This window comes from Apteryx rowi, unplaced genomic scaffold (assembly GCF_003343035.1).
Source record: "Apteryx rowi isolate R43461 unplaced genomic scaffold, aptRow1 scaffold_7, whole genome shotgun sequence".
Classification (NCBI taxonomy): Eukaryota; Metazoa; Chordata; class Aves; order Apterygiformes; family Apterygidae; genus Apteryx; species Apteryx rowi.
Window position 1 is genome coordinate 4,031,218 of NW_020450982.1, and position 17,950 is coordinate 4,049,167.

The window sequence follows — 17,950 nt, forward strand, 5'->3', positions numbered from 1 at the left end:
TTGCAAGGAATATACCRATTGGTAACAGCACCCCTTCCCTGTTCTGAAGGGCTTCTGCAGTTCAGGAAGGTAARGAAAAGACATTAAAAGGCAAAAAGCTAAGACGACAGAGAAAATACTTTTGCTGAGCAGATTAGAGGACTTGATGGAGGTATCTATTGTTACCAGCAGAAATACTCTATAGACCACAGGCTGAAAAACACCATCTTAAACTGAACTATCCACAAAAAATAGCTAAGAGCAGCAAGATTAAATTCATCTAYGACCCCATATATCCATTGGAAAATTTGTAAAGGTCTGCAGATGAAAGGAGCCCAAGAACTACCAATCTATGAAATCAAAAGTCTTACTATTTTTGTTACTGCCTCCTTATTACCCGATTAGATGAACCATCTTTGCATCGTCTTGCAGTTTTCATTATTAGTTGTTACTCCCAGGATCTCTGGATTATGTCAAGCACACAGCCCCAGGTGACCAGTCTCTAAGTGCTGCTGCACTGCATCTTGAAGGAATAACCTCTTATTATTGAGGGGCTAGGCACTGGCTTCTGCTGAGCAGAAGGCCAACTGAGTCGTCACAGATTCAAACAAGTCTGTATCACAACAGGGACAGAACTGGTACTGAACTTCAAACTAAATTTGAGTTGCACTAAGTTGTAACTTTTCTAACTGTAACAAGATAACAACAGTTGGCAGCACCAGTCTGAACTGAGGTTTTTCCATTTAACTCTCCTCCTCCTCTTCAGTTCAGCCCGGGTAGCAGCGCACAAATCTCCCCAGTGTTGTAAAACACAGCATTTTGTACAGGATCTTGGAATTCCCTCATGAACCATCTCATTAAGGGCAGATGTTGCTAGCGGGGAGTATCTGACACAGCRGCAATCCTCAACTCCAGGCTTATGGTCTTCTGCACAATAAGGTCTCTCCCCTCCTCTCCCCCCATTCCCCGCACCCCAAACTGGCACCTTTTTGGCAGAGACACTCAGTTCAAGTCTCCCACTTGTGGGAATGGGAAAGCTAGCTTTGGGGCAGGCTGAACTGGTTCCTACCACAGTCTTGCCCTTGTAAGTCAGCTCCCTAGGGGACTCCAAGTCCTCAGGGTAAGGTTTCAGCAAGTTTTTAAAAGACGTCTTTGGTCTATGCAGTTATACCAGCAGAAAGTTACCTACACCACTGGAAAATTCCCTGCTTTTCCCATCATTGCAATTCTTTCCAGAATAAGGTTTCAAGTTCAACATTTTGTTTACTGGAAACTTGCACATCAATGAACAGCCGATTTTGTGACAAATCTTTAGAGCGAAATGTGAAGGCTTTTAAAATAAGCCTGGCAAGTTCTCAGTTTCTTTTTTAAAGACCATTACATGGTGCCAACCCTGCTTCCACCGACATCCAAAACAGTTTTGTCCCTCTTGAAGCAGAATCGTGACCTATGTCCAAAAGCAAGTTCACAGCTGATGTATCTGAAGAGTACAGTAAAGGGACGAAAAGCTCCTTTGAGAGCACAATCCCCAGGACAGCACATTGCACATGCTGCATATTGACAGAATGACATCCAAGAAATCAGCAAGTGATTGAGCAAGGAGGTATGAAAAAATAAAAATAAACGTGTCTCTAACAGTAGCTGCACAGTAGAACTGTGTTTCCTGGTCCACTTCAAGTCCCCTTTCTTTCACAGAYGTGAAACATGAATTATCAACATAAAACTATAAGAATAATATGATTTGGCAAAACTATATAGTTAAGAAAAAGCACGTCCACAGACATTTCCCTGATCTTATGCTGTTCCTAACAGGGTCTTTGGGACTTCTCTTTTGATTGTGGAAGCTGAACACACACACACACACACACACACACACCCCTCTATCTATCTATATATACGTAAAAATATCCCTTGTGACAGACATAATTGTAGGCCAAGCACTCCCATTAAGCCACAAAACAGTTTATTGGATATTCTCAAATTCTTTGTACAGTTTTGCTGTGAAATGGGCACAACACATCAGTGTATCACCTTTAATCTTCATTTCAATCATTAAGTCCAGCTTGAAAAAACTGGCAATACATGTAATGGCATCTTCAATAAATAAAATGACAAAAAAATCTAATCTTTGCACAGACACAGTACAATCCACTCCAAATTCAATATTGCCAAAAACTTTTTCCGAAAGCCTCCTCTAAAGTAAAGATTTTTTCTTCTTTTTTTGGTTTCAGCGCTTAAATATACAGAAAAGTATATGATGAGAAAACAGATCATCTATTCTGAGCAAAACTTGTAAAAAAAACAGTATCTTAGAAATAAAAGAAAATATCTCTCTAAGTAGAGTAGAGAATCCTGTTTGAAGTTTTTCTGGAAAAATCCTGATTTTAACCTTTATATCAAAAATGTAGTTTCACTGGATCCTATCTTATGTCAGTATATTTATACAACAGGAATTAAATTCCATGATCCTTAAGGGGAAATTCATAAAGCAAAAGCATTAGCCTCCCAAACTCACAAAAGTAGTCATGGTCCATATTTTCTGTAGTAGTAAACATAGTATTTGTGCTCAGTACATTGTTTGTACCACTGCTGTACTGGAAAAAAATATATGGTCATTTTCTTTGCTTCTCTCTCCTCTCCAGTCCAACAATCCTAAGAACCTCAGTGAAATGAGAAGTCATGCAAATACAAATCTGCCTACATGGATGGGATTGCAGGATGAGGACCAACATGCCTGACTGCAATCAGAAGCTAGACTTATTCAAGTTGACTTTCTCTAAATAGGATTTTAAAGAACAGCTGAATCCCAAGATTTCCAAATTGCATTTCCCTGTAATTTACAACATCTATTAGCATATCACAAACCAATTACAGTGTCAGTTAATGTAGCAAGAACCACCCTATCACTAAAAGTAGTTAAAATACCCATCTTCAAACCTTCTGGGGTTTGCTTCAGTGAAAACTTAACTTAGGGCGTGCAAGGAATGCATGATTTGGCCTCCACAGACCTATGTGTATTAAAGTCATACGGGGGAAAAAAAAGTTACTTTAAACAGAAGGCAGAATTATTCCACAGCTGTGCAAACATTTAAAAAACTGTTTGTTTCAACTAGTTACCTGCTTATCCCAACTATTATTGACACTGACTGTACTTCCCTTATTCAAGAGAATGCAGTAAAGAAGGATCTGATCTGTTTATGGAAAAGGAACTTTTTTTTAATGCAGATACTTTCCCCCCAGCTGACCACATCTTAACAAAAGTGCAATAATTTACAATACCCTTTCAAACAAACAGCTATTAAAATTATACAATTTTAGGGAAACAAATTCACAAGTTTAACCATAAAAATATTTCTCCAGGTAATAAACTTTAACGTATTCAGTAACACAGTATGTCAATAATAATACAGAAAATCCCTTCCACTGGTTACAAAAGACAACTATCAGAAGATTGTTTATTACACACTATTTAAGAGTTGTTCCACCTTGTAAAGACCATGCTATAATTAAGAGTGTAACCATCATCCCAAATAAATGAGTACAGAGACACTGACCTGACTTTGAAACAATATTCTTAAGCTTTTGCAAACAAAGACAAGGAAAAGGCCAGGTCCATGTCATCCGGGTACTCAAGAACTTACACGACAGTTTAAATCCAGAATCATAAGAAAGCACCACTTTCTATGAAGTACTTTGTATGCCTATTGCTGAACAGCATATTAAATAGTTTTGTGATAACTGCTAAAACAGATTCTCAYACTAAATGTAGTTTGATTCACAGAATTCAGGTTTGGGGGTAACCGGGAAATGAGTGGCAAAATTGTACTTGGAAAAAAATGTCTCCTAAATTTGGTCCAAACATCCGAAAACAAACAAGGACACACAGGTCCCTCATTGCTTAACGCTGCTGTTTACCTGATCCTAAAAAAATAAGTGTACAGCAAAGGGATTAAGGGCTGCCCATGCAAGGCACAGAACTGTGACAGGATAAGTAGTCTCTTCAGAGAGATGTTTTAACTATGTGTGTTTCTGCTGTGCGAGTAACTGAACTAACGTTAATGGAGAACCCTTAAATCTGTCTAATATAGCCATGAGAAATGATTTCCTATTTAGAAAAACAAATCTGTTTGTAATTAACTGTTTTTCCAATCATCATTGAATACGTGAAAAATAATAAAAGAACTTTTAAAACAATTACAAAGAGTGGACTGCAGTAGCAGCTATCAAGCAAGATTCAAGCACAAGTTTAAGGTGAACTTTCAAGCTGGGAACTAGCCTTCTTTGTCAAAAATTTGTACAACTTTTTCAAACACCTAAAAAGAGAAAAAGGATGGTTAATTTTATGAAGTGTTAGGTAATCAGTTAGGTCAAGTTAAACCAGCACACACAATAATTGATAGTATTTTTATATATAATATATACATTTTTCTGTCTGTATATACAATATATTATATATAGAATATATACATTCTACATTATATATACATTATATATAGAATATATTATATATACATATACATTATATATAGACTATATACATTCTACATTATTATATATTATATAGAGAGACAAACAGATATATACACTTTTTTTAGAATATTCATAATTTTTAATAGCAGAATTGGTATCAAATCCAGATTTTGTCTCTGAACTCCTAATATTCTAACAATTATTCAGATGTCTTAAATTTCTGTCTACATGCTTTGACATGTTGGTATGTAAGCAAGCTCCAGTACATTCCCTTCAAACAAAACATCACTTCAAAATATAAAAGAGTTAACAACAAATATGCCATAACATGAAGCATAATTTCTAGAATTTCTGTGACTAATAAAAGTTTAGGTTCATCAATGCAAGTTGCTTCTTAAAGGGGGGAGGGAGGGCGAGAACCACCTTTCATTAACTTCCAGATTTACTTAAAATACTCATTAAACTTTATTATAAATTCTAAATTACAGAACAGACAACAAGCAACTTGTAAACAACTATGAGGAGCATCTGTAGTCAGATGCATGGTTTTGTGCCTCAGTGTCTCTCTACTTCAAGCACTCAAGCTATAAGAGAAATATCTATTATGATCCAGCCAGTAGCTGGTCTGGAGGTTGCACTAACTCCAATACCCACAGAAGCAAAAAAATTAAAGTGTTAGGCCTAGTCAAATAATAGATGAAAAACATGATGCAATTCCTTCAGTCCCTGGTGTACCGAAAATATCTCACAATGTCATTCATTGTATTTCACATGGAGTTTACTCAACACTTAAGCAAGGTAACACATTTGGASGAGCAAGAAACAGAGACAATACTAGGATCTCTTCTTGTTTTAACTCTTAAAACAAGGCTGAATTTAGCCTGCCCATCTCTGTACATAAATCAGGGGTCTAGGCTGTGCGCAAGTCAGCAGGAAAACATGCACCTTCCASATAACAAACCATACACCAGAAATCTAGATTGCTTCTAGATTGCTCCCTCTCTGACTTCAGCAAAGAGGCTGTAGCATAACAGACAACCAAGACATCTAAATCAAGGAGTCTAAGATTAGGTGGGATGCTACTGGGACAGAAAAGCAATATTAAATATTAACAGAAAAGCAAAAGCTCATGATATTGAAAAAGTCAAGACATTTTGTTGAACACAGAATCGCTGAAATTTGTTTTAGYCCATCTTGTGTCCAAGCAGAATTGGTTAAAGCTATTCCTATTGTAATCAAGACTTCAAGAGTCAAAACAGAAGTTCTACAACCTCCTTCYGTAGAATACATCAGTGTTTAACTTGCTTCACTAACCATGCGTCTATCTCAGAAGGATGCAAAAAAATATGTACCATGCCACTGTCATCTTCATGTTTTCTGGCTTATACACTTACCTCATCAACAGATTTAGAGGCATCCACTTTTCTGACTTTTCCCATTCTCTCATATAAGTCTATTATAGGCTTAGTAGACTGCAGATATGTATGAATTCTAGGAGAAAGTAAAGGGAGGGGGGGAAAAGGCATTACATAATAAAAAAGAAAAGCAGAAAAGAACTGAGAAGTTTTGTATATGATACCTCTTTTCCAGACTCTCCCGATTATCATCGCTCCTACCACTGCTCTTCCCTCTTTCAAGACAGCGGCCAATACATATCTACAAAATAAATAAATAAAAAACCCAAAAGGATTATCACAAGCGAAAATATAACGTGTAATCTCAAAAACACAAATGAAACAAAACCCCTGAACTAGGAACAGATCTTCAAAAAATTACATAAGCCTGACAGATAAAATACTGGTCAGATCTGACTCACATAACTTTGAATTCATACAGAAAGTTAGATTCCTCCAGGGAAAAAGGATGATAGCTTTATAGCTCACCAGCTATAATAACTGGGGCTCTAAAAATGTGATTGGAGTCAGGGGAAATAAAAGCAAAATCTCAAGCTTTGTGGTATGACTAGGTGTTCAGCTTGAGACATCAAAAGAAAAGAAATACCTGACTTTCAGGGATGCATTCAGACTTTCTAAAAAGCCATATGTCAAATTACACTATTAATATATGCCTGAGAGGAGAAAAAAGACCCCTCCCCTCAAAAAAAACCAAAAAAACAAAAAAACCCAACCATCACTGGATGTTCTCCTAAGAATTCACATATGGCTGTATATTAAATTATTAGAAGTTAAGCTGTTATTACTTGATGCTGCTAAAATTAAGATCTAAAAAATTATATCTAAATAAAAACTGAAGAATTGTARCTATAGTTAAAAGCTGGCAAATGAACTCAGGAAATCGGGGCAAAGGGTAAGAGGAAGAAAGTCAGTTTAGGGTGTTGGAATTCTTGCATCAGTTTCTGTCCCTCAAGGGCAATGACATATTAAAGAGAAAGCATATCACGACACTTGTTAAATGAATATAATGTATCACTGTCAAAATGCCCTTGTAATCTAATGACTTGCTGAATAAAATGTTGATTATTAGGTATACTAGCAGAGCTCACTACTACGAAAATTAAAAAACTTATGCTGCCAGCACTTCAGAATTGAAGTGAACATTGATAATCAATTGACTTCATGCTAAACAGCAGCTACTAAGAGTAGACAGAATAATGTTTTCTGAAAATTAACCAAATTATTTTTAAAACATATTGAAGTTTTATAATTTTTATAAGAATACATCTGTTTGAAATAGTTGTTCAATAGATTTTATTTGTACAAGAYTGTATCAAGTGTAGTTAGTCACTCACTATTTTGAAAACATGCAGGTTTTTCATCTGCTGAAACAAGCTGTCAAAAATYCTTGAAACTCACAGACCCAAGACTTCCTTCTACTCTTACACTAGCCCATTAACACTAAAAAATTCACTACTTGGCACAGTTTTATTATTCTTCTTGAATGATTCTCACATTACAGCAAGTAAGGAAGTTACAGAAMAACACAATTCATTACCTCATTGTCACAGTCAAAAAAGAGAACAAAAGAAACATCCGTCTTTCCATCCATGGTCTTATTCCAGCCTTGAAGATTATCTTCATTTCTGGGAAACCCATCAATCAAGAACTTGTTCTTTTGGGAATTGGCAGCCATTGTTTGATCCATAGCCTGATGCACAGAATTCAATTCAAGATCTCTTACACATAAAACTATTTTTCTRCTTATTAAGTTACCCCCCAAACGTTCAAACATTAAGTTAGGAAACTTATCAGGGAATTACTGCAAATTTACAAAATATATTTTTCTGTCAGCTTCAAAGAATTCTAATTATTTCACTGATGTACTAATATAGGCTTTTTTCAAACTGAATTCATTACTTTACAAAGCTCAAAAATTTCACGACACACACAAACCTAGCTTTAAAAGTTTATGTTCCTCAAGACACTGGAATGTGCTGTAACAAAATAAAAAGCCAAAGTGTCCCTGATCTAGAGTTAAGTCTAATGGAAAAAACTTCAGAGAAACATAGTCCCAAGAGCAACAAAAGTTCCTCCTGTCTCAAGGGAGATATTCTGGTGGGTTTTTTGGACATCTAATAAGGATAAAGGCTGAACTAGTCCTTCAGAGGGTACATTARCAGGCGCGCTTCCCCTTTACTTGGCTGTCTGGTTTGATTAAACTTACAGAAACTTAATATCTTTAAGGCCTCTAGCCTTTAATCATACATAACTGAACTGACCAACAGGTTCAAAAGCTAGTTGAGGGAAATCAGAAATATAGAGATACACAAGAGTGTGTGCATTAGCTCATTTCCCTAAAAAAAAAAATCTTTAAAAAAGTTCCATTCTCATAGATCTCTGTGTATCAAAGGTCATCACCTACCTGTTGCTTTCCAGCCAGTGATAAGCACGTGTAACTTTTGGAGAAGCATAGTGTGCAATATGCACCTATGTGTCTGCCATTTTATCCTACTCGCATGGCAGGATGGGCAATACTTTCAGAACATGCCCGCTCCTTTGTTCCTTAGTCTGCAAAAGCGTATCAGCAAGGAAATAGCCCTTTCCTTACCCTCTTCAGCAGGCTGATTGTTATTTCAACTGGTACAATTTCACCCTCCTTAATATAGTTCTCAATGAGTTCTCCGTACTGTGAGCCTGGCCTTTTTCGTTCATCTCGAAGGAGGTCACCAGCAGAAAGGTGCGTGTAACCGTATTTCTGAAACACGCAAAACGAACAGGCATAAATTCCCTTAAATAAGTACATGTGCAAAGTTACATAAGTCAGCAGTATCAGCCACATTATCTCCTTAACACAACAAAAGCATACATGGAAGATCAGCTTGCTAGTGACAGATCTATTTCATCTCCAGCATGCATTCTGACTATACAGAATAGTCAGCATGCACCAAAGGCTGAGGAGGATACGGATTCTTGGGGAAAATGGTCAAGATTAATTTGGCCACAGACATTCATGTCCCATTTTCAAAAGTAATTTTGGCACCTTTGAAAATGAGACAGTCTCAAAGTCCCCAAGGTGCTTCTTGGAATGCTATGCTGTGTTATTAGACATTTAATAATCACCAGACTCGACACAAGCTACACCCCATCCTAGCAGTTCAACTACTTAAAAAATTTTAAGTGGTTATAAGTCACTGAGTGATTTACTGAGTGAAAAGGTTTTGACAGTGCCTTTCCTTGCTAGGGTTACATGACAAGCTTGTACTTTTAACTAACTAGCTACTTTAAAGAAAAGCACATGAGCTGAACCCAGGTTCTTTGGAGCTGAATGCATGCTTTTAGCACAGGACTGAGTCAGAAATTTGTATCTCCTTGTTGTGGTTCAGACACCAACTTCCTCTTGTGCCTTGGTCAAATCTCTTAACTCTGCATCTAACATCGCAGCTGCACTGACACTTAGAACTAGCATAAGCCACTGCTGCAAGATAACGCTCCTGCCCACATACCCTTCCAAATTCTTGCCCCTGTGCAAGTTCCTTCCACCGGATGAACATAAGCACCCATAGAACTGCAGAGCACTCAAACTWACCTATATTAGCACTTTAATCCCGACTGCTGCACGGCCTCACAAGACAGACAATACAGAGCCATTAATAAGCAGCATCATTTCTCTCAGTGACTGAGGGTGACTGTAAAACTACGGCCTCAGCTGTTTACTTACCAAAGAGGTACAAGGACTAATGACAAGTCTCAGAAGAGGCTGAGAAAGGGCAGTAAAGAGGTCTGCACGCGATGAGGACTATGTGCATTTTAAATGAATTAGCGAGGTTGTGCAGGGTTCCTTTATTCCGATTTTAAAATACCATAATCTTGTGCATGTCGTTGTTGCTGCACAAACTGCYTCAGACCCCATTCTATATATGCCAAGCACATTCCTCAGGTAGCAAGTTTTCTTCCAACTTACTCTAGGCCAGAGATCAAAAGCAGTCCATTCATTTGTGCACTGGGCTATATGTAAACTCTCCCCTCTCCTTTACTTTTTTCCAACTTCACTAAGTTAATAACCCAAATTAATTCAGTATATAGAGGCGCTTTTTTAAATTTTTTTATTTTTAACCTAGGACCTGCTCCCAGACCCTTTACTGCTGAAAGCCAGCACCTTCAAAACTCAGCATTCTTCATGTATTCACTCAAAACGAGCAAGAAAAAGACAAGGGGTCACTTCATAGTCCATGGACCAGAATAGCCAGAYGGATCCTGAAGTGTCCCTTGCCCCTCTTTGACAGGATCAGCTCCACTGTTGTTTCCTGTTCAACTCCCACATTCGCCTCCTCTGAGGCCAGTGACAAGAGTTCATGTCCTCTTCAGCACCTGTGTGAACAAACCTGCTAGCCCAGCTAAAGCTGAATACGCAAATATTCCACAATTAATAATTTTCCTGTTATTTCAGAATATACTGTTCCCATGTTTCCAGCTTGTTGCTCAGATACAAGATGCAAGCAGTTGGCATTAAAAAAGCCATATGTAAATCCTTCGTTTTCCCGCAGTATGCAGTTCAGGTATCTATGTAAACCGTAACTCAGATTTAGAGGATAGCTCTTGGGAGAGGCTCAGAGACTGGCTAGTATCATCTCACAGTGATGATGTGGCAGATGGAGGTAAATACCTATGCTGGTGCCATGCAATGCCRTACAACGTACAGTGAGGAGAAACAGAGCAATGAGATCAGATCCGAATATATCAATTTGATATTAGTATACAGTCAAAACAGCAATTATTCTTCTCTGACCTCAAACTACATCTAAAAGTTGAAAGTTTTGTTAATATGAAATATAATGAAAGGCATTTATTATACTTGATTTTTTTTCCTCTTGCGCATTTAACTATGACATATAGATACCCAGTGCAAAAATACAAACACGCTCATATCACGGAGAAATAAAGGCATTGTTATAATGGAAATTGCAGAGCACAGAACAATCATTTTCTCAGCTCATTTAATGCTATGAGAAAACTATCCAAATGTACCATGCTCTTTGACCAAATACAGTCTGCAAACAGGCAATAAAGACACCTCATTCGTGATTTGCTAAGATATCTATACATCCAAGAATACAAGACAGAGTATACATATGTATAATTGTCAAAGTTTTAATATGAAACAACAGCAGCAGCAAAAGACTTCAGGGTTATCAGCTTGGCTGCAGCAATAGCCAAAAAAATTTCAGAAAAGGAGTCTGAGCACCATAATAATGGGACTAAATACTTTCTATKGCTGTGAGCTTGGGATTTAGAAACTTGGCTACTGGAGTAAGTACAACAGAATTACTACACAACCCACTAAGTGAGTTTAAAAACATTTCAGTTGCTTTCCAGTTCCACCCACAGAAGCTTGAAAAGTTAGTTCTGCCATAGTCATAATTTGAGAAAGGATATAATTACCTAAATCTCCAAAACTGTACACAGCTGAAAAAAAAAAGAAAAAAACGCAAGCAAGATTTTGCTCTAAATAACCGTGAAGAAAAAACTCTACAGACATCCTCTACAAGCTCACTGTACTTCTGCTTAAATATGCATTGCATTTCAAAATGCCTTTATAATTGCAAATCCAAATATTTAGCTATGAACTACAGGAGCCATAAACCAGAGCAAATCTTTTTTATAAGCAAGAAACTTTATTCTGCTGAACCATACATTAACATGCAGTTCTTCTTGCTACAGTTAAAGAATGATATTTTTAACATTAAATTTCTACAAAGGAGAAAATAGGAGGAAAATATAATCCCTTCGGTTTTAGAGGATTACCAAACCATTTAATTTTCCTTGGCATTTTCCTTTTCACATATGAAGAAGAAAAGGAGTCAGACAATCTTTGGAATTCTGTCCTTTGCAACAGCAAACTAAAATAGTTTTGAATGGCTGAACAGGAAAGCAATAGATAGAAGCATTTTAAAGTGCTGTTGTATAAATAGAGTTGTTTTAAATAACAGTAAATTGTATTCTAGAGTAACTTTCAGAATGGATTAACCAGGCTATAAGAAAAGACAAACTGCTCCTTGAGAGTTCAATGGCAAAATATCTATTTAATGAGTACAAGAGGCAAGGACAACATGTCAGTTTACATGACGCAAACAAGTGAAGGAGAAAGGCTTGACTGCTAGTCTATAAACGGAAGACTTCAGAGATGCAGTACTCATCCTATTCTTGCCAGTTTTAATCAAGCCATGTGTAGAGGGCCCTTATAGTTTTCTTTCATCTTAGGCGAGATAAACCCTCAGCAAGTGCCCTGGAGTGGACAAATATCTTAACATCCCCAAGAGCTGGTAAAAGAGACTGTGATGTTATTGAACAATAACCATGGCAAAACACTCTCTCATCTTGCTGAAGTTTGCACTGTGTCAACATGACTTTCCAAAAAAGCCAAGCGCATCTTGATGCAATCCCCAGAATGTGAATTATTGCAACTACTGTCCAATTTTTCTCCTCTGAAACCAGAAAGGGAGCAGGACTGACTTCCAAATAACAAAAAAGTAGTTTCTCCAGTTCTTTAAGGATGCATATAAGTGACAGATTCATAATGCCTGCTGACAATTGAAGGGAAGACTCAAAATAGACTTTTTAATTCAAGATACTTGGATGCCAAATTGCCTAAAATCTGGAGAGATTTTTAGATCCTGGCAGGAGAAAAACACCTATTCTAAAACATATCTCATAGAGAATGTTTTCCACTATGCTGACTGGAATGCTCTTCTATGAAAAGAAAAGAAAAGAAAAGAAAAGAAAAGAAAAGAAAAGAAAAGAAAAGAAAAGAAAANAGAAAAGAAAAGAAAAGAAAAGAAAAGAAAAGAAAAGAAAAGAAAAGAAAAGAAAAGAAAAGAAAAGAAAAGAAAAGAAAAGAAAAGAAAAGAAAGATTAAACTAGTAAGTTGCTACTATACAGGTAGATCTTGTTATTTCCAAGACTGTTTCTGTTTGGAGAACCATAATCCCAGTCCATTACAAAAATTAATTATGCACAAAAAAGACAAAAGTCAGCTGTTTTCAGCACCACTGTAAACATCTTTTTCCTTTGCTTTCGAAAACCTTGCTCTGTGCTGTAGCCACTTCTATCTATCTTCTGTCAGCCAGGATTTGCAACTTCCACAACTCGGACAGAAATGCTTTGCTTTCAGTAAATACAATAAATAAAGTAGATTAATCAAGACTACAAATGAAAATATGAGTCATAGTTGTGCAATACCCGAATAAGGCAGAGTCTACCCTATCGAATTTCTCAATGCAGTAAGAGAGGATCAGCGGTGTGAAGTAGCTGCTGCTGAGGCTCCTTACATAACCAGTTTTTGTTTGGCAAAAGGTTTATTTCTGATTCAATCCCCTGTGGTCCAGCAACACATCAATCCACCACGCATGCAGTTTAAAACTTACTTATTTAGGTGAGCAGAAGCCAAGAAAAGGCAAGAGAAACAAGTTATTACTTTGACCTCAACTCCTATCTTGGCTTATCATAGTTAATCAGAAAATGAAAGTCAAAGGGCTTAAGTTTTAAACAAATAAAATAGGCTTTTATTGCCCCAGTTATGACTTGTCATATGTTGGGCAACCTTAATAAACAACTGAAATGTGCTACAAGTTCCAAGATATACCAATCAAGAACAAGTTAAAATCCTGTACAGCTTGTAGCACCAATATTTAAAAAAACAAAACAAAAAGCTTTTGTCTGCCCTGCTAGCAATCAGCATGTGAAATAACTTTGGGGTATAGGCTGTAATAATAGACCTTCTTTCTGCTTATCCAAACAACAAAAAAAGAGAAAACATTTTCTTCATTTGAAATATGTTCTTTCCTCTGCAAAAAAACAACAAAACAAAACGCACAAAGGAAATCCCAGCAATAGTAGTCAGGGAGGCAAAAAGAGCACCCGGGTGCTTCAGAAACGCTGAGGTTAATGAAAGTCACCCAGTAGATTTGGGAGAGTCTAAAATTAAGGCCCAGTAAGCAAGCCTGTGTGCTGTATAATGGAAGCATATAGGGATAATTCTTAAAAAGCACCCACAAACATTCACCATGTTTCAAAACAGCTCTAAAGTTCAAATTATGAAACAATTATGAGAACCTAAGGCTAAACGTACTGCTAATACTTGACATTCTTGGAAGAGATTTCAGAAGTTCAGTTTAATAAAAAACTTTTTTTTCAAGAAAGTTAACTCTGTCTCTCACTGGGCTCTCAGCAGGCAGTGAACAAGTGACAGCAAAACCTAAGTCGACTGCTACTTTCAAACAAGTGTTTGATACAATGAGTTCTTCTTTGCTTAGTTTTCTTTACTCTAGGAAATCTCCTTATCATTTATCCCAAAGTAACTTAACACCTCTTTCATTAGGATACCGATTTATGTTCTTGCAAAAGGAGAAGGCCCAGCATCCTATCTTGTGGTATTAGTTTAAATTTCAACACATAAACAGCATGGTGCTGTGGTGGAAATTAATTATATTTTGGCTACCCAGAGATAGGGACGTCTTGCATGACCAAAATTCTTACAGAATAACCTTGTCCCCTCCCCCCCCCAAACAAAAAAAAAAAAACACAGCTGAAATCTTGTTTGGGATAAAGACAAATAATTTAGTTGTTATTCTTCCGAAGAGCTTTGTATTTCAGACAAAGGTTCTTAAGATTTAAAATTTAAGTTAACGAAAGCATACTTTGTACAGATTTGAGGCAGAATATAGTTTACTTACAAAGTAGTTCTGGTAAACTCAAGGAAAAAATTAAGTTCACAAGAGCAGTAAGACATTCACTTTGTCCTATACATATGTATAGAACCCTGAAAAGCATGAAGGTTATCACGAGAATCTGAATTCAGATGACATCATTCAACTACCTGCTCAAATATTTTGGCTCACACAGAAAGCTATGCAACAGTTTCAGATGATGTCAAACTCCACACAACCCCATTGTAGAAGGTTTCCAGAGAGTTGGTGATTTGGGGAATTGAAATGGAGAGAATGAGAACTAAGGAAGGAATTCTACATTCATCTCTTTCTAAATAGGATGAATTGGCACAGAAAAGCAATTATGCCAAATTCACATTCCAATGATAATTCCGTGAGTTTATGGAACATACACAGAAATCTTCACTTCATATCAGAGGAAACTCAACTGGTTCAACTGTCTCTTCGAACCTTATCTATGATGATAAAGAACTCTAATCACTTACCTGTTGTTCTCTTTTGCACACTGTCAATATCCATTTCTGCTTCTTATTGCATCTCTTTCCCCTCAAACCACTCCTCCATTTTGGTCCCAATGTGGCATGAATACATGCCTTCTGCATAGTTAAGAACTCCAGCACACACACATTAAGCTCTTATGATTTAGGCTAGTACTTAACAAATACATTATTTCACCTAGCCATCTCCCTTCTCTGGATATTTAAAATGTAGTCAGCAAAACAATTATATTACTTCTTTGCAAAACTGTTCCAAGGTAGCATATAACGCTCCCTTTATTCCACAAACCACTTACAGTTACCCTTGTTTTTAAACAAAATCATTTTAAGCTAAAAATCATACAAGATCTCGTCTGAGCAAAGGCAACGTGATGTGCTCTGTCCTAAATCTCTAGTCTGTACAGCAACCAAGAAGTATTTATAGCTTGTACTGACTTATTTTGTTGAGCACAAACTTAAGATTTACAGCAAGATATCAGGTCAGATTCACTCCTAGCATAAATTGATATAAATCAGTCCATTTACAACAAGGATGAATGGGGTTTATTACTACCCAACTACAGCCCCTTTTCTTCACCCTTCTCTATGGCAAGCTGCCAACGGGGGGTTAAAATCCAAACMAAAATACACTTTCAACCTAAAGGCAGCACTGACTGCATAAAGGCTATTCAATTGCCTGCATTAGGGCTCTCAAGAGGCTAGACCGAGGACGTGTGCTTGGAAAAAAAAAATTAGGTGTTGCTCTCCAGAACCTCAGCTACATTTCATCCACACTTCCCTGTTCATGGTCTTAGAGAAAATGTTTTCCACCAGGCTGCAATCAGACCAACTCTCATTTCAACTATCTCAGACTCTCTCTCTCTCTCAGCTTAGCCGGCATCTGCTAAGCAGAGTCCAAGAGAGCAGAAAAGCTCACCACCACTGTTAGTAGTCCTGCAGGCTCGCTACTGTCAGTCCATAACACGGGACTTCAAGAACTTCATGTACAGTGAACAGGAAGAGCCCTTTCCAGGCTTCAAAATAAAAGAAATACAGTACATGCAAAGTTAACCTTTTTTTTTTTCCTCCTTCATTTTTAGCTGCAAATACAATTTAAGTAGCAATGACTCATTTGAATCCCTCCTACGAAAGTGATCTTTACCCAATTATATTAGGCTATCAAGTCAAAGGTATTTATATTTCTAAACATGGGGCAGCAACCACACAAGGTATTTCAGCCCTGAGGCTACATTAATGGTTTGGARAAAGCCTTTAATGAAAGCCTACAAAATTTCCCTACAGTTTAAGCTCATTTGTTTGCTATGTACCAGACACAATTTGACCTTAACAAAATGTCTTTATGACAGCTATGAACCTTTCATCCTGCAACTCAATTTAAAGAATATGGTGGTTTGAATGAGAGCATATAATTTGAGGTTAAGATCCTTCAGAGCTAGAGTCATAAAGGCATTTTTCAGTCTGGACCAAATTTACATAACCAAGTTGTACAATAGTGAGGACTAGGATATAATGGCAGCATGGAGAAACTGCAGTGGCACTGCCAGGGCATCACCAGAATAGAACACACAGAACGTGCCTGTGCTGGGACTTGTGGTTTTTTTTCCATCAATAGTTTCAGAAACATGGGTGTTGTTACAGTTCTTAGTCATTTTTCTAAGTGGAGGAATGGATAAACCTCGATCCTTCAAGGCTTTCAATGAGAAAAATATACACATCTGCTCAGAAAAAAAAAAAAGGTTCAAATCCAACACACACGTGTTGGGAAGCATTCAGCCTTAATTATTTTTGCAATTATCCAACAGAATACAAAGCAATTATGACTTTTTTTTTTTTAAAGAGGCATTCTACACTACCTATGTATTTGACCTTCTTTCTCAGGTATTTGCTCTGTCTCAAAATACTATAAAAATGTATTTGGAAAACTGAAAACGTGAAAAATCTAGCAGAAGGTATTCTCACCCTTACTGTCTGTTTTAGACTCTTTAAGGAGAAAGAATGAGACTAATCTTATGGGGTCAAAATATGTTTTGACTTCTAGCATATTCTATTACAGAACAAAACTTTAGTTTGATTTTTAACATTTAATTTTTTCAACTTACAGGGGTAACACTGGGCCAGAAAACCAGCTCCCAGCAATATCTACTGTATCAGTTCTTATGTTTAGCAGACAAGCTTCAGAAGAAATGGACCTTGCCCCTAAGATTTTTAAGTCATATATTCTCAACTAGCATACAGGATCTTGCATCCTCTCCCAGACCGCAAAATCCACAGTCCAACCTGTGCAGGCGCAACATCGCAGTTCCGCAGACCTTTACGTGGCCGTGCACACATGTAGGATCCACCCACCAGGATCAGATTGCAAGACAGGCCCCACGACCAACGCGGGGTTCGCCGTCTTCTAAGTATGCAATAACTTCCCAGAAGATGCAGTCTTTCCTTTCCTCCTACACACTGCCTGCAATCAGTGCTCCCTTATGAATTACTGCTAACAGCCGCTCTGCTGCGACGTCCAAAACCACCGAGAGGGCGTCCCGCTGCAGAAAGGCGCTGCAGGAGCACAGGCAGACCCGCCGGCGGAGGATCGCGGGGTGCCGAGGGAAGGGGCAGCCTAGGAGACACGCAGGGCGCTGGCCAGCCCGCCTGGCACCTTACCCGGCCGGGCGGCGCAGGGGAGCCCTCCCCAGGCCAGCGCCCCTTCCTCTCTCCCCGGGGGCCGCCGCCTCGCCTCCAGCCCCGGCGGCAGCGGCAGCCCCGGCGGCGCGGAAGGTCGGCGGCGCGGCCGGAAAGGGCTAGTGGGGGCTCAGAGCCGCAGCCCCCCGCGCCGCCGCTTTCCGGGCAGCGGCTAACGGAGGGATGCGGGTCAGCGACTCTTGTTTTAACGCTT

The 17,950-nt window shown here is 38.0% G+C and overlaps 1 protein-coding gene across 1 annotated transcript; it reads right to left on the reverse strand.

Moving 5' to 3' along the window:
• Nucleotides 1–1,925: 1,925 nt before the first annotated feature.
• Nucleotides 1,926–11,240, reverse strand: CMPK1 (cytidine/uridine monophosphate kinase 1). The gene is made up of 5 exons (XM_026086884.1): nt 8,455–11,240; nt 7,402–7,554; nt 6,029–6,105; nt 5,844–5,940; nt 1,926–4,292 (listed from the first exon to the last, which is right to left on the reverse strand). Exons 1-5 carry the CDS (start codon nt 8,683–8,685, stop codon nt 4,251–4,253), a joined length of 600 nt encoding a protein of 199 aa, XP_025942669.1. The 5' UTR covers nt 8,686–11,240; the 3' UTR covers nt 1,926–4,250.
• Nucleotides 11,241–17,950: the final 6,710 nt, after the last annotated feature.

Excerpts from the sequence above, each read along its gene's own strand:
- CMPK1 (XM_026086884.1), bottom strand. The coding sequence starts at position 8,685 with ATGTGGCTGATACTGCTGACTTATGTAACTTTGCACATGTACTTATTT. Across the intron at positions 7,555-8,454 it reads CAATCAGCCTGCTGAAGAGG|GCTATGGATCAAACAATGGC; the intron begins GTAAGGAAAGGG and ends TCTGTGCATCAG. Across the intron at positions 4,293-5,843 it reads CCTCTAAATCTGTTGATGAG|GTGTTTGAAAAAGTTGTACA; the intron begins GTAAGTGTATAA and ends TTCTCTTTTTAG.